This window comes from Alosa alosa, chromosome 23, assembly GCF_017589495.1.
Source record: "Alosa alosa isolate M-15738 ecotype Scorff River chromosome 23, AALO_Geno_1.1, whole genome shotgun sequence".
NCBI lineage: Eukaryota > Metazoa > Chordata > Actinopteri > Clupeiformes > Clupeidae > Alosa > Alosa alosa.
The window spans coordinates 25,910,192-25,932,886 of record NC_063211.1 but is presented as its reverse complement, the minus strand read 5'-3'; the positions used below and the strand labels follow the sequence as shown (position 1 = coordinate 25,932,886).

The 22,695-nt window shown below is 43.1% G+C and overlaps 1 protein-coding gene across 1 annotated transcript in view; it reads left to right on the top strand.

The window, feature by feature from the left end:
* The window catches only part of thsd7bb (thrombospondin, type I, domain containing 7Bb), an 84,677-nt gene that overhangs the window by 46,535 nt on the left and 15,447 nt on the right, over positions 1-22,695 (top strand). Inside the window, 10 exon segments of the mRNA XM_048235495.1 lie at positions 4,215-4,463; positions 4,562-4,722; positions 5,287-5,442; positions 6,360-6,563; positions 18,549-18,740; positions 19,744-19,975; positions 20,142-20,257; positions 21,597-21,729; positions 21,956-22,059; positions 22,600-22,695. The exon segment at positions 22,600-22,695 is cut by the window's right edge and continues 96 nt beyond it. Coding sequence (XP_048091452.1) covers positions 4,215-4,463; positions 4,562-4,722; positions 5,287-5,442; positions 6,360-6,563; positions 18,549-18,740; positions 19,744-19,975; positions 20,142-20,257; positions 21,597-21,729; positions 21,956-22,059; positions 22,600-22,695 — 1,643 coding nt within the window.

Genomic DNA, 22,695 nt, shown 5'->3' with positions numbered 1-22,695 from the left:
CTCACTATCCCACGGTGAAGACAAGACATATTTGACCAATTTTAAGTCCACAGACAAACATAACATTCAAGTAAACAAAAAAAAGTAAGTAAATAAGTAAATAAGAGGGCACATATAATAATAATGAAAAATAAGAGCAGCAAAATTTTGTTGACATTGTGCATAGACAGTCAATAAAATACTAGTGCAAATACTGTAAAATACTATAAAAAAACTGTTTGACCTAAGTAATAAAGAAAGTGGCATAGTGGTGCAAGTTATGTAAGAGCAGCAGAAGTGTTGTGTTTTCAGGACAACAACACCAAGTTGTAAAGTGTACAAGTGTGCAAGTGTTCAAGTGTGCAGGTGGAGTAGTGCAGGCGGCCATTGTGGGTCCAATGTCCAGGATGTTATGTAGCTGAGGGTGGAGGGGAGAGGAGGGAGAGAGTTCAGCATCCCGCACAGCTTGGTGTATGAAGCTGTTAGTGAGTCTGGTAGTCGGGAGCCGCAGGCTTCTGTACCTCTTCCCCCAGAGGGCAGTAGATCAAACAGATTGTGAGCGGGGTGACTTGCATCACTCACAATTTTGGTCGCCTTTATGGTGAGGTGGGTGGTGTAAATGTCCTTCAGGGAGGGGAGTGAAGCACCAATGATCCTTCCAGCTGTGTTCACTATGCTGCTGCAGGGCTTTCCTGTTGTATTCAGTGCAGCTTCCCGCCCCACACAGCGATACAGCTGGAGAGGATGCTCTCAATGGTGCCTCGGTAGAATGTGGTCATGATGGCTGGTGGAGCACTTGCTCTGGCCTGAGTTTTCGCAGGAAGTACAGGCGGCGCTGAGCCTCTCTTCGCCAGTGATGCAGTGTTGGTGGTCCCTGGCTTAAGAGAGCTCAGCCGCCTGTACTTCCCAAGCGAAAACTCAGGTCCACCTAAAACTTGAGGTCCACCTTTTTTTTGTATGTTGGTCTTAAGGGTCATGTCAATCCATCCCATTACCACTTATTTCATGTATAGCCACCTAGTTAAAAAATTAAAAGCAAAAATTAGGTGTTTTCATCACAATATCTCTGGCTGACATGGTCAAAACTGCACGAAATTGAATGTGTAGGATCATTATGACACCCTCTGAATGCATGCCAAGTTTTGTGTACTTTCGCTCATGGGGGCCTTACAATAAAATAATTTATGTGTACATTTAGTGACGTGACACCAACAAGGATTCCCCGGACACTGAAAGACCGGGGTACACAAAACTTGGTGGGCATGTACCCCCACATGGATAGCATGGAACCGTCATTTTTTGTTTTCATCTGCAGCCCCCCCGCTGGACTGGACCCCGAAAGGAGGGTAGGGCAGACACAGTTCTCTGTGAATCTTTATGGTATGTTGGTCTCAAGGGCCCACATCAACCTGGCTCATAATCACTCATTTGTGATTTGCCCCGGTAAAAAATGAAAATCAGTAGGATTAAAAGAAAGCCAAAATAAATATTCATCATCATGGCTGCATTTTCAGTATTGGCGCGAAGTAGTCGTTTGTCCACTAGATGGCGCATCGTTGCAGTGAGAGACGGAATTTTGTTGGAAGTTAAAAGTGGGTTGGAAAAACAATGGACACTTCATACAAGGACTGTAATTTTACCGCAGCGAACATCTAATAAGGATAGGACGATGTTCACATGAAGTGTAATTCCATTTCTTCTTGAAGTCAAATAAATCTGAAGATGTTTATCGGACATGCTTGGTTTTTACTGCAGGTAATGCTAATCTTGTAATATCAATAAGGACCTAGGTAATGTTACCAAGTAAGCGTTTGGTTGAGTGATGGTATTTGATTTATTGCATTTGTAGAAAACTATAAATGCGGTTATACCAAGCAAATGTATAGCAGCACTGTTTGTATCTTTCGACTGTCATTTATTGCACGTGCTACAAAACCATTCTGTGCAATGGAAGATTTTACCAACGCTACAACCGGTCTGATACAGTTTTGCCTATACATGGAGACTGAGACGCCTGTTTATTTTGTTTTAAGTGCGCGCAGGGTGTGAGAGGGAATCGGGATGTGCTTTGATTACAGCTTGGTAGTTGTAGTCTGTGAAATTAAAAAGCACGTGTGTGTGAAGTATCCAAACAATGACACCTTCATTTCATTATGGCTGCTTTAGCAACACAATCGCTACTGTGTAGTGGGTCCCATTTAGAAGTGGCTACTTCATTCAAGCTTTCCTTTGACTCATGGAGCTGCGGAATGTTATTACAACTTTTCGCCACCTATATGACAGTCCGCTTGATACTGTAAGGCGAAGCCATTGGTTTCCAAAGGAGATTTTATTTGTGTCGCCAGCATAGCCTATTGACAATTTATGTTGTAAATAGGCCTACCTTATAATCCTACCTGTAGCTTAGGGAAGCTAACAGCTTTCTATTAGGATCTAGTTTGTTAGTTACCGTTTTGTCATAACTCCCTGATGCATTTTGCATTTAGAATAGCCAGAGCGTGTATATCTCAATCGAAAATTAAATAATATCGGGTGCTTATGGACTAGGCTGGGTGAACCCAGCCTGATCTGCCCGCTATTTATTTTTTTTGATTTCTTTAAAAGATTGAGCTTGGTCTGATGAAAGCCAGACTAGCCATGGACCTCAGTTAAACAATGCAAGGGAACATGAATCAGCCTATATTTGCACCCAACAATAACGGACAAAAGCTCTTCAACTTTGGCCCGTTAAAATGTGTATGAACAGTCTAGCGATGCATTTCATCAAGGCCCATTTGGACATGTCAGTTATTTGCACCACTGGTTAGATGTAAAACAGCATTTCGCTTCAGACTAGGCTACTGTTACTTAATTTGTGCATTAACAATAATGTTTCAGACTAGGCCTACTGTTACTTAATTTGTGCATTGACAATAAAAGTATTACATGAACTAAAGATGACTAAAATCTTATGTAGAAGAAGAAACATTCACAAAAAAATCCATCCATCCAAAATGACCTTTGTTTTTGATAGCTGTTGAAAACGGCATGGAACTGACAGAGATGTTTTGTTTAAAAATACATAAAAATAAATCAATAAATAAATAAATAACATTATGCTGATACCTTTTGCTTTTCCCAAATACAATGTAGCCTACAGGTGTAAGTGACCTTTTATCAATCCAGTTGCAATGGATGAACTGTGATGAACTGCCCTACTTGTGATTGTTTAGAGATTTTAAAGGTTTTATAACAATTCTACATCTTCTTTGGCTATTCTACAATCTATTCACCTTTTCAGCACCAGTAAGGTACTTTCTGTGCAGCCGCGACACACACACTCAGGCATGCCAAACAAGCATACACAAAAAAGTTTCAAGAGTGAGGGATGGAGTAAAATATGGAGACAAATTGAAGTGTGATTTATTTTCGCGGAACGGATGTACAGGACTGAGCGGCGTCATATTTTGTACCGCTATGCGGTACATCTAGTTATTGTAGTATTAGGGATGTAACAATGGACCGTGAATCCGCTAAAAACGTCAGAGCTCTTTCATTGTTGTAGAGCTATGTGCAACTTTACCGAAGACAAAGAGTACCCTACAGAAGTAGCCTACCATACACAGCCTCTCCTTGTCTCTCAACAGACACCCCTCCTCAGGACACACATTTAATCCAAACGTTCACAATCATGCAAGCCAAGGACTGTTGTTGATAAATTGCTATTAAATTCGGTTTCTGGTAGTACCGATAGTCCCAATGGAAATGTCTTTTCTCAGGCTCAAAAGGCCTGTCCCAAGGAGAAAAAAGGTATCACTTTGAAACTTGAACACACGTGGGAAAACTGAACAGTCCAATCAGTAGACTATGATGAGTTAGCCCATTCCTGGCTTCAACCAGTGCTAATGACAGCTGAAGCAGCAAGAGACAGAAAGAGGCAGAAAGAGCTGTTGGAGCCTAAGCCTTATAGTAATAGTATGCTAATATATCTGCAGAAATACAGTATTTTTTCATTTTATATCAGTAGTTTATATAATAATAATAGTAATAATAATAATTTTTATTGTAATAATAATATGGGCAGCTACACTGAATGCAGCTTATTTAACTAAAACAAATTGTGAGAAAATTGCATTGTGGACTTAAAATTGTGAATCATATCAAAACTTGAGTTGAGCATATCGTTACATCCCTATATGGTATAATAACAAGTCTAAATGTATTAATAAATGTGTTATTACATATTCTATTCAAAGCCTCTGTGATCATGACAACGCCCCTGTGAACTTCCGTTCATGCGTAATGCCCAAAGACTGTGTGGTATCTGATTGGACGGAGTGGAGCCCATGCTCCAAAACCTGCCGCACAACAGACCAATCTCCTGGCTACAGGACCAGGAAGCGTCATGTGAAAGGGCTTCTGATTGGAGAAGGAAAGGAATGCCCCGCCCTGGAGGAAAGAGAGGCTTGTAATCTCATTGGGGACCTGCTCCCACTGTGCCCAAGGTATGACTCAAAATAAAGCAACAAAGGGAAAAATCATATTTTCTTGGGTTCGTGTGTGATGAACCATGTGTGTGTATGTGTGTGTGTTGGTGCTCCAGCTACCAGTGGCTGCTGACAGACTGGGGTGAATGCCAGATCCTTCCTCTGCTGGGTCAGCAGGACCATCGCCATGGTAATGCCAGCGTCCTCTGTGGAGGTGGCATCCAGACCAGGGAAGTGTACTGCGTTCGCCTGGACAACGTCACATCCTTCTCACACAGTAAGCACACTGGCCAAAGAGCAGTCACTCAGCTCCACATGAGTGCTCCAGTAGTATAGATGTAAGACTTTCATTCACTCTGAGATTAACTTCAGTATTCAGGGTGCCATTGGGCTTATTTGTTTCCATAAAAAAATATGTATTTATCTTCTGCTAGCTCAATCAAAGCATGCATCAATTTGAAAGGAGTGTGTGTGTGTGGGGGGCATTTTTAAGAGGAGAAAATTGTTTCTGTGAGGGGAAAATTGGATAGCTTTTCAGTAATGTATGGGTGATGTCTTGTCTTAGAGAGGAGTGTGGGGAGGATTAAATGTGTTGCGTACATTTCTGCATTTTAATTTAAATGGTAATCGGTGAGGCTCTTGTGAAGTGATGTGAGAGGGTGGCTTCAAATCACATTTCTCTCCCTCCAGCACTAAACTTTTCTTCTGCTGTAGAAGTGTGCGTTGCGCAAAACTTCTGACTTACAGTATATTAACCTTGTTAACCCCAAAGGCGCTGTTTTGTTTTCTGCTGATATATCTCCCTTCTTTTATCTCTGTGATCTGTTTCTCATTGTTGTAGAACTGCGGCCAGTGAGGCGGGACTTGTGCTCGGGGCCCATCCCCTCAATGGTGCAGAGCTGCTCCATCACTTGTCCTCAGCTCTGCTTGCTGACTGATTGGTCAGAGTGGGGACCCTGTGTTCATGATGAGTGCTTTGAGTCACAGGGGAAGAGAGGTCAGGAGAACAAACACAGCACACTCACCCAGCAACATCTGGTCAACACAAACATACATGATTGATATTGGTTGGGGTAAGAGTGGGTGATATGTGGACGATATGAATGTTGGCCAGCAAACTGCCCTGTCGGAATTTATCTTTGTACTCTCAGCCTGCCCAACTTTAAGTGTCATTCTGGGACTCAGATATTCCTTACTTTTTGTACTTCATATACTTTAAAAAAAATATCTTAAAAAGTTAAATTCAACTTTAATGGAACTTTAATATTTAATCTGCAGACACCCTGCATATTATTCTCAAAATTCGCTTTGAGAGTGACCTCCAATGATCTCATTCTTCATGTTGTTGTCATTATGGGTGTGGACCTTGTCTTTGCAATTAACTATAGTGATACTTAAAACTAATTCTTACCATTATCGTTGTTGTATAGTTATCGTGTTGATGAGCCTTAGTCAATAACACCACGTCAACACTCAAACTCAGCAAAATCTGTTGAATACTCTAACCCAGCATCATCTAGTCCACATGGCATCCAACCACACCACTGTCTAAAATAATGCAACTGTACCCACACATCACTCCAAACAACAGTACAGCCAACTCCTTCCCAAAGCACACAGCAAAACAAAACAGTAACCACCATAATAACACCTTGACCTTGAACCACATAAGAAAAGAACAAAACACCTATTTTCTCGCACAAACAAACTCCTAAAAACAGCGTTCTGTGGATTCCACATATGCTTCCACCAAAGACACTTGGCAAGTGCCAAACTTTACATGATGTAAACGAGCTCCTAGTGCAAGGTTCATGCAAGGTCTCTCTTCCATAGGAATCTTCTGACTGATGATGTGTGTGTACACAAATACATTTGTGCACACACAACACACACACATACATTTCTCTCCAAAAGGGTTTCATGTGCGGAGGCGGTCTGTGTTGGGAGGGACTGGTGGAGTCTTCGAGAGCTGCCCACACCTGACCGAGGCCATGCCCTGCGACAAGCCCACTTCCTGTTTCACCTGGCGTTTGACCTCACAAGGGCCCTGCACCCCACAGGAAGGAACTTGTGGTCCTGGGACCCAAGAGCAGAAAGTGGAATGTGTGAACACAACAGGTACGTTCTGTGCTGGGCTGCACAGTATGGCAGACGATATGCCACACGCGCCACAAAAACAATCTATCTGTGCGATGATGATTCACCACCAAAGTTACATGGGTGCAATACAGTCTTCCATATGGCAAGGCATTTGAGTCACTTCAATCTACTTTTTTGTCTGAAGTTTAGGGGAGTGGAATCAAGGGGAATCAACGTGCTTTGATTTGAACTTGCTATCTGTAGTCTACAGGGCGTTTAAAAAGCATGACTGCTTTTGTGTTGAATCCAATCTCCAAATCACTGGCTAGTACATGACTAGCAAGACTTTGATAAATGTTACATGACCACCAGAACAGCTTCATTTCAGCTGACAGTTTGCTTTGAAAAAAAAGGAAATGTTATGCTATAACATATGCATGGACACATATTGTTCTGTCAATGTGCTGTTATATGTTTTGGACTGAGGGTTGAATATACTAGCCAGACTACAAGATTATACACACCCTCTCTCTCTCGCTCTCTCTCTCTGTCCCTCTCTCACTCTCTGTCACACCCACGGACAAACACACACTCCGGTTTATCCATTCCAGCCATGCGCAGGCATCTCTCTCTCCGGTAGTGCTGCTGGTCAGCTCAGCTGGCCAGGACTCTGTGGTAATGAATGTGAGGCATCAATCAGAGTTGCAGCTGTCAGCCAGGGAGAGTGAAGATCCCAGCACTGTGTTGCGATGTTAATGATGGTCATTACAGACACAATTACCTGCTCCATTACCACATCAATATAGAGAAGGCTCAAGCGAAGGAATGTGGATTGGATAGAGAGCATGTGTGTGTGTGTGTGTGTGTGTGTGTGTGTCAAGTCAGGTTTGTTTATAAAGCACTTTAAAAACTGTTGACCAAAGTGCTACACAATCAAAATATCAAAAGATCAAACAATTCAAAACAATATTTGGGAGACAGGGAGTGTGTGTGTGTGTGTGTGTGTGTGTGTTTGTGAGCGAGCATGCATGTGTGTGTATGTAATTGTATATGTGTGTAAGTGTGTAAGAGATGGAGAAGAGGAATAGTGAATGTGAGAATATTTAGCCTACAGCATACCTAAGATGTGTGTGTGTGTGTGTGTGTGTGTGAGAGAGAGAGAGAGAGAGAGAGAGAGAGAGACAGAGAGAGAGATAGCCTGCCTAGATGAATATGTGTGTGTGTGAGACAGAGAGAGTGTGTGTGAGAGAGATATTTACATATACTTGTTGATGCAGTGCCTTAGTACTCGTGATGTGTGTGTGTGTGTGTGTGCAGGGACGTGCACAGGAATTTTGAGGGGCAGTTGCTCTGGCCTGAAAAAAGGGCACCCCCCAAAATATATATAAAAAAAAAACCTCATGGGCTATATGAAGGACTGAGAATAACAGGGTCTTTATTAAAATATATATATACACAAAGAAGTAAAATACTGAAACACAGCACACTTTAACTACTGAGTGCAAACTCTCTGTCTTACCTGCTGGTTGGCTTTTTCGCAGCCAACCCTGCAGTGACGTGCTACCCTTTGCTGCTTCCCTGAATTGTCTCTCTCTCTCCTGAATCCACTTCTTTTCAGTGGGCATCTTGGCTTCAAACAATACCCATATAATATATCTTTTAAATTATAATTAATGTGATGCATTACTTCCATCATTCATTCTTCTTGCTAAAACGAAATGTGAGAAACTAACTATCAGCAGACATGTAGCTTAGTTTGCCTAATGCCTACCAAAAAAATAGTAGCCTAGGCTATGTGATAACGGGCTGCTTGTCTGCAAGCTGTCTGTCTGATTATTTAGGCTAAAAGTGGCAAACTCAGCCTGGATTTATGAAGATTTTTATTAATTTCATAAAACTTGATGATGATGATTGTTCGTTTGTTATACATCACAAACTCACCTTTTCCAACAACGTTGAGTCGTCTCACCAGACAAACGTGACAATCTCCTTATAGGGCCGTTCATGCAGGCTCAGCTCAGGTGCCGGTCGCGTGCAGCACTGCAGCCACGTAAACAGAGTTTACCCTTCCCCTACTGACTTTCACCTTCGGTGCCCGAATGGAAGTGAATGAGGCTTTGCGATTTTTTTTTTATCTAGGCCTACGTAAAATTCTGCGTAAAATAATTCAGTGGAAATGCATGGATTCCAGTTGCTGCTACTGGAAGAAACTGGAATCCATGCATTTCCACTGAATTATTTTTTGGAATCTGATCCCTTATCATACCTGTTCATTCTTATTCGTCGCCGAATTATCGTGGACTAAATTCAAGATGGCTGCAAACGCTAAACTTTGTGGAAGATACTGTCTGTATAAATCATCTTGTAAGTAAACTACCAGTGCTTTTCAAAGTTCTCAATGTCTCGCTTTAAAATGTCAGGGGCCCTCGAAGTCTACCAATGAAGTGTGGAGATACATTGAGCCTTGTAAATGGTGTAAAACAGTGATTTATTTGCATGGCTAGCCCGATGTCAAGCACCACCATTGAAAAAGCTGTTGGTAGCATCGGCTAACTAGCCAGATTTTGGAGTTCAGGGGACAAGCCGAGATGGGCTATGAGACATACGTTCACACTCGGTATCATGTTTCAATACACTTTAGGTCAATATTACACCGGAATTCTCCTTTAAAGTTAAAAATTGACTGATATTTAGCAGATACTTTTATCCAAAGCAACACAGACTCACAAAACGAATGGACTTGTAAGGGGAGAACAATGATGTGTTTTCCTCAATTTGACTAATGTTTCCCCCTTTTCCTCTGGCAATGGCATTTCTGCCCAAGTATCCAAGCTAAACAACAGGGTAAACAACTCTGGTATCCAGCCAAGTAAAAGTCCCTTGATGTAGCACCAGATTGTAAGTGAAGTCTAATATCCAATACCGTCTGCCTTTCATGCGCTTGACAAGTTACGAAAACATGTGACAATAGCAGTAGAAAGTGAAAATAAGCACAAAAAAAAGCAACTGAGGACAGCGGCCATCTCTCCAACGCTGTAACCAGGCAACCTTAGTGATGACACTGAGCAAGAGAGAGGGAGAAAGAGAGAGAGAGAGAGAGAGAGAGAGAGAGAGCAGTATTGAGCAGTACATACATAAATGGAGAGTTACAACAATGGACTAGGACGAAAAGATAAATGAAGTCAAATGAAAGAGGAAAGAGAAAGGAGAGTGAAAGTATGAATCATGTTCTTTCCCAGCCCTGGGCACCGGGCTTCAAGAGGTTGTAGAACTGAATCCTCTGGGTACATCTCTGTCTGTCAAAGCCAGCAGTGTGTGTGTGTGTGTGTGTGTGTGTGTGTGTGTGTGTGTGTGTGTGTGTGTCTGTCTGTCTGTGTGTTTTTGTATGTGTGTGTGTCTGTGTGTGTGTGTGTGTGTGTGTGTCTGTGTGTGTTTTTTTTGTCTGTGTGTCTGTGTGTGTGTGTGTGTGTGTGTCTGTGTGTCTGTGTGTGTGTGTGTGTGTGTGTGTGTGTGTGTGTGTGTGTGTGTGTGTGTGTGTGTGTGTGGGTGTGTATTTGAGGGAGAGAGAAAAGACAGAAAGACTAGAACTAGACTAGACTAGAAGACTGAGAGCATGTCACGGCTGCATGAGAACATGTTAGAGTCCACTCTGCTTCACTGGCCGGTCCATGTGTGCATCAGGCCCGACCTGAGGGACCACAGACACACTCGTCTTAGGACTCATGCACACGAAATATATGTATGAGCAGATTGTGTGTGTGTGTGTGCGTGCGTGTGTGTGTATGAAACATGTTCAGTTTCCATACACACTCTCTAACAGGCCAAAACATACTGCATAGGTGGCATGCTTAATGCAGTGTGTTCTCCAGAATTCCACCACCGATGGTGAGTATGTATGCCAACGTGTGTCTGTGTGTTTATTTGGTATTCAGCATGACCAGTTTAATCCTGTAATCCTCTATCATCAGTCAACCCTCCCGTTACTCATGCCTGCATGCAAACACACACACACACACACACACACACACACACACACACACACACACACAGTATGTATACACACTCCACATCAGTATCTGTTCAGAAGCCCGACCAGTAGGCACGGCTGAAGCAAGGCACCTAACTCCTCACTGCTCCCCGAGTGCCGCTGTTGATGCAGGCAGCTCACTGCGCTGGGATTAGTGTGTGCTTCACCTCACTGTGTGTTCACTGTGTGCTGTGTGTGTTTCACTAATTCACGGAAAAATGCAGAGACCAAATTTCCCTCACGGGATCAAAAGAGTATATATACTTACTTACTATACTTATATATTTCACATCCAAATGTGACAGTCACAGAGAGTGTGAGAGGTGAGTGTGTGTGTTGTCCCTCTTCATGAAGAGAGACAGGGCATCTCCCTAGTACCTAATGTGCCCCACTGAAACATGTCCAACAATTCCAATAGCCTTGCATTTGCATCTAAAAAACCACTGGCACATCTTGAAAGATATTAAACCCACCCCAAAAACCTGCTTCATCTCTCTCAGCTCAGATTGAGTCTAAAGATGAATTCTGGCTGGATGCTTGTGTGGTGGACTGTCCAACCTCTGATCTCAAATTCATCTTGAGCCCAGGCCTGTCTCACATCTTCAGCCAAGCAAGTACCGACCAAGATCACCCTCACCTCAAGCGCGTGGGAGTTGGTCCTCAAACGCAGAAATACGTCACCAATCTTCTCCCCGAGTGGCTGGCTTTTGCTGGCGAATTATAAGCAAAACAAATGAATAAATAATCTCTGGATTCCTCAAGTGCAGACACACATCACCAATCGCCTCCCTTAGTGGCTGGATTCCGGTGATAGATTATGAGTGAGGTAAATAAACAAATAAATAAATAACCCCCCTGTCCGGGTTGCGGCGTGATGGCATCGGCTGTGGAGATGAATGGGCCGGTGGCGTGGGCAGTCAGCGGCAGCTGGAGTCATAAACATGTATATTTCAGCCGAGGCCACGTCTGGAAATCAGGCCGCCAACACTTAAACGAGGCACATTTACATATTTATTCCTGTCAGACAGCCAGCAGGAACAGGAAGTGACTTGATAAGAAGAAAGCGGAGACATCAGCTCCCAAGGCCTCCACACACACTTACACACACTCTGGGCCTGAATGACTGATACAGCAACAAGAGAGAGCAGGCTGCAGGCTGTTTAAGTGTGTGTGTGTGTGTGCGTGTGCGTGCGTGTGCGTGTGTGTGTGTGTGTGTGTGTGTGTGTGTGTGTGTGTGTGTGTGTGTGTGTGTGTACTATACACACGCAAAGAGATGAAACAGATGTGCCATGTATCTGTGTGTATTATATGTATACCAGTGCATCATAACCAAGTGAATGAATGTCTGCATGAGAATGTGTTTGTCTGTTTGTGAATGGCACAAGTTTTGTGTGTGTGCGTGTGTGCGTGTGTGTGTGCGTGTGTGTGTGTGTGTGTGTGTGTTGTAGCTGTTGTTGTTGTGTTTGTTGTTGTTGCAGCTTAGGGTTCATCCAGTCCTTCCGGTCCATCATGGTTATCCTTTAGTGTCATTAGCATACAGAAACCTCCAGTGCTCTCAGAACAAATCCTCCTCTCCAACCTGCCTAACAATGAGAGACTGCATTAAGGGTTGCCAGATAGACACATTTTGTTCTCAACGATTCCCTACAGGGCTATTCAGAGGTATTGTTGGTGCCATTCTCAAGATATAGCTGTTCCTGTCTCCATGGATAACCTTTTGTGTCAGTACCAGTCACAAACTCTGAACAAGAGCCAGAAAAGTTCTGGCAACTTATGTTTGCCAATAAAGTTAAAGTTGACAAGTCCAAGAGGAATTGAAACCCAAGAAAAACATTTTGTAACAGAAGGGATATCGTGTGTGTGTGTGTGTGTGTGTGTGTGTGTGTGTGTGTGTGTGTGTGTGTGTGTGTGTGTGTGTTTGTGTGTGTGTGTGTGTTTGTGTGTGTGTGTGTGTGTGTGTGCGCGCGCGCATATTATTTGTGCTCAATCATATGAAAGTGTGAGACTGTGTATGCATATGCATTTATGTGTAAATGCGTATGCTTGGCTCTGTGCATTAGTGAGCACACAGGTTAATCACTAAGAAGTGTATCTGCATTAATGACCGCCACATGGATAAATGCAGCAGCCACTTAGAAGACTGAGCCAGCCGGAGCAGTCAGTCTTGAAAAACAACTAATCTCCACAACACTATACTATAATGTACCCCATAACAGCAAGCCGCTATCACTTCATTTACATGCCAAATATGAAAGGGCATACTATTCAGTCTAGAGGCATGAACTATCACACCTGGGCAATCGATTTTAATGTTGAATGTGTAAATGCACATTCTTGGCACGTTAAACTCCTGTAGATAAAAATTTGAAGGAGCCTAACTTTGGATATGATTGACATTTGCTAATTTATACAAAACAACTTTTCGAACAAATGTGCTTTTACATGAGTAGCCTCTCTGGGCCACCGGGGAATCGCATCTATGAGTTTCGGTGTTGTGAGCACTTTATTCTATCAAAAACAAACACTGTCTCTGATTTACGTATCTGTGAGACTGGGCAGGTCTTTGTGGGTGTTTGCACTTTCGGTGAGTGAGACACGTTCCTCTGTGTGTCTGCATGTTTTTAATGATGTCCGGCTCTCGAGGGCTTTCCGCCGGGCCAGCCACATATGGGGGGGTTTGGCTACCTTGGCTCTGATTCACCGGCTTTATTAGAGAGTACACGAGCAAATGGACCTGCTGTCACACTGCCTATTAGTTCATTCACTGGAGCGCCAGGTTTTTATGGTGTTTTTTTATGTGTTATAGGGATGACTGGATGTAGCCAGACATGCTGGGCTATTCTAAAACCACTCGAGGGTGCCCATCAATAGCCACACTCCAGAGAGAGACAGGGACCGAGGGAGAGAGAGAGTTGGGGGTGGGGGTAAGAAGGGGGCTTATGTGTGTGTGTGTGTGTGTGTGTGTGTGTGTGTGTGTGTGTGTGTGTGAGAGAGAGAGTGAGAGCGAGAGAGATAGAGAAAGAGAGAGAGGTCAATGTGAGAGAAAGAGAGAAAAGAGAAAAACAGAAGGGGTCCAGACAGTCAGAACCATAACAGCTAGTATTTAAAAGGCAGTGCATCTCTGCTCTCTCTCTCTTCCCTTTCTGCAGATCATAATGGCCACTGTATGGTAGTTCAGCCCGCTCTCTCCTATAGTCTCAGATATTTGGTCCCCTCGGCCTTTTGGCCACGTTCCATTTAAAAGACAAGCTCAGAACCAGCCATGTCAGGTACCACTGAACTTCTTGGAGGATGGATTTATTTGGATGATGCTAGCGGCATGCAACTTTGGTCTGTCAAAAAATGCCTAGATGATTTTACAACCCCATTTAGGGCCCAATTTAAGGCCCATTTACAACCCTATATTAAGGCTGGGGAATTTTTGGACACAGGACACAACCATGTTCCCTGGTCACGGTGGTTTTGTGACCATGCACAGAACTCTCCTTATTCAACAAAACCAAGCTAAAAACGCCATGCATCTTTAAAGAAAGTGAATGTACTCACAGATTACAATTTACCATGGGAGGCATAAAGGCTCACGTAAGGTGAGACACTACAGGTGAATACAGCCATTACCACACTCATAAGCAAATAAATCCAATCCAATCCACTTATATAGCACAATTTAAACAAACACAAGGTTTTCAAAGTGCTGTACACCACAACAATAAAAGGACACAGTAGGATAAAAGTAATAAAATAAGATAAAACAACATACAATTATAAGTAAAATCAAATAAATAAATAAATAAAGTGCACTGCCCACACAGCACATTTAAATCACATCAATCACACTACCTGGTGTTAAAAGCCAAAGAAAAAAGATGGGTTTTAAGCAGAGATTTAAAATGAGGACAGTTTGGAGCTGCAAAAACCTCTGAGTTTTAGCCTAGTTCTAGGCACTGTCAGGAGCAGCTGGTCAGCTGACCTGAGAGAGCGGCTGGGAATGTAGTGGTGCAGCAGCTCGGAGAGGTACAGTGGGGCAAGGCCATTCAATGCTTTAAAAGCAAATAAAAGAAGTTTAAATTGAATCCTAAAATGAACAGGCAGCCAGTGGAGTGAAGCTAAAATAGGTGAGATGTGCTCATACTTTCTTGTGCTAGTTAAAACACGAGCGGCAGAATTTTGAACCTGTTGCAGACGGACAATGGAGGACCCACTAACCCCCATATAAAGTGCATTGCAGTAATCCAGCCGAATGGTCACAAAGGCATGGATTGCTGTTACAGAGTGCTGTCTCTGAAGGACTGAGAATTGAACCAAGTGGGAGTAGATTGAGGGAAATAAGAGAGGACCAAGCACAGAGCCCTGTGGCACCCCATGTGACAGGGGAGCAGTGGAGGACACAGAGTCAGCAAGGCTAACACAGAAGATTTGCTGGGACAAGTAGGACCTGAACCATTCTAATCCTGTGCCACTGATGCCCACCCACTGCTCCAAACGAGCAATCAGGATTTCATGGTCCACTGTATCAAAAGCTGCAGTCAAATCTAAAAGTACATGGACAACACAGTGACCAGAGTCAGTAGCTAAAAAGATGTCATTAAAAACAGTTTAAAAGTGCTGATTCGGTGCTGTGTAATGTTTTAAAACCGGATTGGAAAATCTCAATAATATTATGTTCATTTATAAAAATCCATGAGCTGGGAATAGACAATCTTTTCCAAGATTTTAGAAAGGAAAGGCAATTTGGAAATAGCCAAACAAGGGTTTTTTAACAAGGGTTGCACAACGGCGTGTTTAAAATGAACAGGAACCACTCCAGAGGACAGACTGCTATTAATAACTGTAGTGCCAATTTCGTTGCCGTTTTTTTTTTTTTTTAAACGGCGACGAAATTGTGAATTTCCAGAGCGTGTTACTCCACACTCAGCAATCAACTCCTACGGACTTTTCCCTAAAGACGCCAGCTGCAGCAGCAACATTTCCGGAAAGGTACTGGCTTGATGAAATTCATTCTGAATTCTCTATCCGACCACATAAAGACCTCGGGATACTTCGGTTTGGCTTTAGGGACCCTCTACTCACTACCACGTAAGTGTAATGTTGTTTGGAACTGTAGAAGAGGTTTAAAAATAGCGTTTTGTAGCGGCAAAATGACTTGCCCTGGTCACTTCCAGGCTAACGAGTTTTGACTAAAAACGGTAAAATCGAACTTTCTCAAAACACATCCGAATGACATGATTTTGATGTCAACTCAACGTATGTACTCCCAATCATCCGTAAATTGATCTAAAGTGCATTTTACTCCGGATAATTCCTTTAATGCTTTAGTTAATGTGTTGTTCATGTATGAGATCACTAACGACAGACTATGAACTCATGTCAATTCCTAATGATTCATGAGATATTAAGGAATGAAGTAATACATACATCATGAATTCAGTTTCACTTGAGCCCCTGTATCCCAAAATGTCAGTGTGCGTCCCTGATGCTAGTAGAATGAAACTTCAGTGAGTATGAGCATGATGTGATCATGATTGGTGTAGGCCCAGACATCAACAGCATCTACAGAACTTTCTTTGCTGCATTTCTGTAGTACGCTGGTCAAACTTTGGTCAAACTGGGATTAGAAGGAAAAACAAACTCCTGGATATCTGCCCAGACTCTCTCTCTCTCTCTCTCTCTCTCTTTCTCTCTCTCTCTCTTTTTCTCTCTCTCTCTCGGTCTCCCTTCTGTCTCTAGTTTCCTCCTGGCTTTCTCCCATTGCAGTAATTGCAGGATATTACCTAAGCCAGCGCAGAGACAGCACAGCACAGGGGTGTGATCCAGCCGTGATGTCTGTGGTGGAAAGATAATCACCTCTTTGTTTTTTTTTTCTTCCCTTACCCCGCCTTCCACTGTGGAATGAACCTATGTGTTAAGGACTCTAATGACAGCTTCTGTGGAGAAGAGAAGAAATCAGAAGCTTCCTAAAGTTGGGCTGCGAATCTCTGATCACATCTCTTTGTTTGCTCACATTAGCGGGACGCTGTGAATCGCTGTGCCTAATGCAAGCTAATTACGGTGGCTTTGTTGATTTGTTTAAGCATAGTAGAGAGGGAATGGAAAGAGAGAAAGAGAGAGAGAGTGAGACAGAGATGCGGAGCCATGATATTGATGCAGATAGCTCAATTGTGTTAATTGGAAATAGGCAGGATCGTGTGCCCTGTTGAGGCGGGCAGAATTAGAATGCCTAATGGGCTTAAGATGTGTTTGGCTCACAAAACTGGAAACAGTAATTGGCAGCTCACGTCTCGCTTGAGCCATAGAATGAGTCAAGTCAAGTCGAGTCGGCTTTTATTGTCAATTTCTTTACATGCACTGGTCATACAAAGAATTGAAATTTAGTTTCTTACTTTCCCATGCAGACATAGACATGCTTTAAATACAGACATAGACATACTATAGATATAGCCATAGACAATAAACATTAAATTAAAGTGCAAGACTGAAATATAGAACATGTATGTATCAAAATAGAAATATAGGACATATATATAAAAAATATAAAAAATAGAGGTAGTTGTATTGTATATTTATATAGTCTTAACAGTTACATGAAGTTTAAACTTGTGCTTGTGTGACCTGTATATTTACATTGATATGCAGTATGCAGTAATTTCAATTATATCAGGCTTGATGTGAAGCAGCAACACGTTAGGGCTGCGCAGTCACAGTGCAGTTCCACAGGGCGGTGTTGGGGGTTAGGGTAGACAGGATCCTAGTTTCCTAGGTTCCTGGCTGGCTGGTGGGTGGGGGCTGTCAGTGATGGGAGAGTGGGTAGAGTGTTCAGCATCCTGATTGCTTGGTGGATGAAGCTACTTGCCAGTCTGGTGGTGTGGGCCGGAGGCTCCTGTACCGCTTTCCAGAGGGCAGGAGGCTGAACAGTTAGGTGTGCAGGGGTGGGTTGTATCCTTGACAATCATTAGTGCTTTGCGGGTGAGGCGGTGGTGTAAATGTCCTGCAGGGAGGGGAGTGGTGCTCCAATGATCCTCTTAGCTGTGTTAACAGTGCGCTGGAGGGTCTTCCTGTTCTGATCTGTGCAGCTTCCGCCCACACTGTGATGCTGCTGGAGACGATGCTCTCGATGGTCCCTTTGTAGAATGTAGTCATGACAGGAGGCGTGGCACTTGCCTTCTTCAATTTGCGTAAGAAGTAGAGGCTGCTGGGCTTTCTTCGCCAATGATGCTGTGTTGGTGGTCCTGGAGAGGTCGTCGCTGATGTGCACCCCAGAAATTTTGTGCTGCTCACTCTCTCACAGCATCTCCGTCGATGGACAGTGGTGGCAGTTGTTTGTGGCCTCTCTGAAAGTTGACAACAATCTCCTTGGTCTTGCTGACATTTAGCAGGAGGTTGTTGTCTTTGCACCATTTAGCCAGCAGGTCTACTTCTTCTCTGTAGTGAGCCTCATCGCCCTTAGTGATGAGGCCCACCAGTGTTGTGTCGTCCGCAAACTTCACCAGATGGTTGGAGCTGTGAGTGGTTGTACAGCCATGTGTTAGCAGTGTGAAGAGCAGGGGGCTGAGCACACACCCTTGAGGGGTCCCGTGCTCAGGGTCAGAGTGCTTGAGGTGTTGTCCCCAACACGTACTGCTTGTGGTCTCTGCAACAGGAAGTCCAGCAGCCAGTTGCAGAGGGAGGTACTGAATCCTAGCTTGTCCAGTTTGCTGATGAGTTGTTGTGGTATTATGGTATTGAATGCTGAACTGAAGTCTATGAACAGCATTCTCACATATGAGTCTTTATTGTCTAAGTGGGTGAGGGCTGGATGGAGGATGAGGCTCAAATTACTGATGATATGAGAGACTGGGGTACACATATAGGGCTTTACACATAGACACACACACACACACACACACACATATACATACACATGAATGCACATGTGTAGGCATTCACGCATGCATTGCAGGCAAGCACAGCTGAATTGCTTTATGGTTTGATGATCTAGTCCCTTTTTGTGACCCATCCAGGTAAGACCGTATCTGGTGATCGTTGCTCTGGTGACCTTGCTGCTACCCACTATCCATGTGAAAAACCCTGCGCTAGCAACTGTGTACTTAGCAACTGGTCGCCATGGTCACACTGCTCCCTATCATGCTCTGGCAAGCATTCTGAAGGCAAGCAGCACCGCACACGCTCAGTTCTCGCCCTACCTGAAGAGGGTAAGAAAAAATCCTTTTTACTCTTTTACACAGATAAAAAGTTTCAAACCACTGGAAGTGAAACGCCAAACCACCAGAAGGATACACATGGTTGAATCATCACTCAGAAGTATTTATGTGTGCCCTGAGGTTGAGGTGCTTAAATAGAATTTCCCCTTGAGGATCAATACAGTATCTATCTATCTATCTATCTATCTAGAAATGTGGCACTCAAAACCATTAAAATAGAGTAATTGAGTTATTCTGAGAATTTAACCCAGCATATACTGTAGATTCTTTCATGGCTGTGATATTAGTGACACTATTGGAGTGAGGGGGAAGGTGTGTTTGTGTGTGAAAGAGAAGTGAGAAATGATTCATCATGCAGCTACAAACACTTAAAAAGTTTCCTATCTCTCTTCATGAAAGGGCTTTTTAAAGAGTGCTTTTCTGTCATCAGCACTCGGCTCCCTTTGTGCTGGTGGTGTGTGAGAGTTCAGTTGGAAGGAACTTTCTGGACTGAGTCACAATGAACTGAGAGAACAGGATCAAAACAGCTTTGAAGATAGGTTTATATATATATATATATATATATATATATATATATATATATATATATATATATATATATATATATATATATATATATATATATATGTGTGTGTGTGTGTGTGTGTGTGCGTGTGTTTTTGCCAGTGCTTTATAATAAACAGTTACTATACACACACATCCTTTTCTTGAACTCAACCACTGAGGATAGAAAGGACTCTTTTTTCTGAGCATTAGTAATTTACGTGATGAGTCTGAGATGAAGAACCTAGCCCTGCTGTGTGTGTGCACAACTTTGGAGCAACATTTTGATGTTTTAGTGCTTCACATCAGGCATCTTGTAACCACCTTTGTATACATAATATTCTGGAGAGCTGAGTTGATACATTGTGTATTTTGTGTATATCTGTGTGTGTGTGTGTATGTGTGTGTGTGCATGAGCATGGTTGACATGTTTTTAATGTCTCTTTATCAGGCGGTGCAGTGTGTCCAAATGTCTCAGCCCTGCAGCAGTGGAGGTCGTGTGCCAGTGGCACCTGTGTGCACCTTCACTGGGCCACGGGCCCCTGGGGCCCCTGCACCCTCGACCCCCAGGGACCGCTTAACGTCTCTGCGACAGAGCAGCAGAACGCTACCTGTGGACTGGGCACCCAGATGCGAGAGATCACCTGTGTGAAAGCCAACAATGGAGTGGTCACATCGAAAAGGTGAGAAAGAAAAAAGGAAAGAAAGAAAGAAAGAAAGAAAGAAAGAAAGAAAGAATGATTTGGTTGAAGAGAATGTTTTGATTCTTGAAACCTCTATTTCACTCTTCCTTGGTTAACTTGCCTCTTCTGATCTTGGTCCTCACTGTCCTTTTCTGTCTCCCTCCAGATGTCCGCTCTCGTCTCGTCCAGTGTCTGAGCGTGTATGTGTGCTTGCATGTCCAGTCGACTGCATTGTCACTCCCTTTAGTGAATGGAGCCCCTGTCCTAACACATGCAGTCCAGGTAACACACACACACACACACACACACACACACACACACACACACACACACACACACACAGAACACACAGATCCACAAGTGCAAACACATGAATACAGATATCCAAAGATGCATAAACAGATTTGCAGATGATTGTATGCTCGTGCAATAATGGAAAAACAGGGTAGTATTTACACTAGCATGCTAGCATCCTGTGTTACACCTGGAAAGGCTGTGCATCAGTCTGGGAAAGCAGCCAGATTGGTTGCAATTGCATCACGCCTCAGACAGGCTATGACCTTCCATCACCACTATTAGCCTATCAGCTAATTTCTGTTTAGAGTATATTATCTGTATTACATGTTAATTCAATTATATTACACAATGTCTCCTTTCTGGTTTGATTAGAGGTCATGCCCTATATGTCGCTGTTGCAGAATGCACATATGAAATAAAAAAAATAGACAATTTGCTTTTGCTTGTCATGCAGTATTTATATTTAAAAACATCGTACTTTAAAAACAAGTTTTTAAATTAAATTAAGGGATGAATTATAAATCACAGCAAAAACATCAGCCTTTGTGCTGATGCTGTGGAGCAAAAACTGCTGGAGACTGCACACACACAGTCCAAATAGCTACCTCCTGCAGCCTCAGACACTGGCTCCAATGCTTCACAGCATGCATGGAGTGATGCATTGCTTGAAAACACTCCAGACGTGTTGTTGATCCAACATTTGTGACTTTGAAGGTAACACCTAAATAATGGTCTCATTCCAATTTTTGTCAAGTACGGGGAAACATGTAATGAAAAAGAATAACTTAATTAACTGGTAGCAGACACATCCAATTACCATATCCATTTAAGAGCAATTCTGAGTGATTGTGTGTTCTCAATGTTGTTGTTTTGTTAGTACTTCATTGCTCTTTTCCACTTCGCATTTGCATTCCTTAGTCTGATAAGAAATGTTAATGACAGTCTTATTTAACAGCCTCATATGCCAGCTCTCCGAAATTATTTGATGCCATAAAATTGAAATGATAAAAGAGTTCCTAGCAATAACAACATAATTAAATCACATAGGCCTAAAATTAAAGGTGTCCAAATGTGCAGGAATCCACAGAGGAAAAGTCAATTAAAACAAATGAAAAGACAGAGTCCTTTAAATAAGTCCCTTATGTGAAAGACCTTATTTTGTCTTTATAGAACCCATCATTATCCCCTGAATGCTGACATTAATGAGCATGATGCTTTTTAAATATGCTATTCAGAGCTCATAAAAATGTTATGAAGTCCCCATCCAGACATCCTGCAAATGAAGACTTACTGATAACAATTTTTGTCTTCCTCTATTTCTCAGCAAATGCTACCGTAGTTAGTCAGTCACGGCACAGGATCATTATCCAAACAGCAGCCAATGGGGGCCAGGATTGCCCTGACACACTGTATGAGGAGAGAGAGTGTGAACGGACTTCTACGTGCCCAACTTACAGGTTCATGCTCTCTCTCTCTCTCTCTCTCTCTCTCTCTCTCTCACACACACACACACACACACACACACACACACACACACACACACACACACACACACACACACACACACACACACTGGGAGAAATACAAAACTAAAAACTTCACATTGTCCAAGAATCATGCATCATGGCAAGCATTCTTTGACAAGAATGCACCCATGTGGGGTCTTTGTTGATTGGTTGGCAGATGGCAGACCCACCGTTGGAACAAGTGCATTCTGGTTCCTGATTCCGTGAGGCAAGCACTGGGGGCTTCCACTGAGTCCTGTGGCCAGGGTCTGGAGACCAGAGGTGAGAGAGGAATAAGGACCCAGCAGCACTGAGGACGCCTGACCACTGGTGACCTCGAAGGACACACACACACACACACACACACACACACACACACACACACACACACACACATACTAGTGCACATTATACACTGAGCTCCTCACTCCTCACACTGGACTCACACGTCTCATGGAGAGGTGTTGAAGCTGTTTCTTCTGTCACATGTATTGTCTTGCAGGGTGCTGTGCCCGTGTAATAGAAAAAGTAAAAATGTAATAGCACTCCCTAGAATAGAAATCTTGTTCAGATGCGGCACTGTTGGGTCCCCACAGTGTTCCTCTATTAAAACAGCCTGGATAAATCTTCTTGGAGGATCAATTACAGTCATGGAATTCCATCACATACATAGCATTGCAGCTTCTCATCTCACTCTGTTATCCACTTAACCTCTCAAGAAGAACAAAAACTGCAGCCTCAAATACCTCTGTTGTGGTTTATATATTCTGAGGTATCTTTGTCTTTTTCCCTCCTTCTGTCTAATCCTCTTCTGCTCCCCAGGTGTGATGTGTGTGGGGACAGACGACTCGCCAGCTGCTCTGTCGCTGTGTCTGCTGTGGGGGGGTCCGATGCCGGCTCAGATGCGGGGGTGTCGCG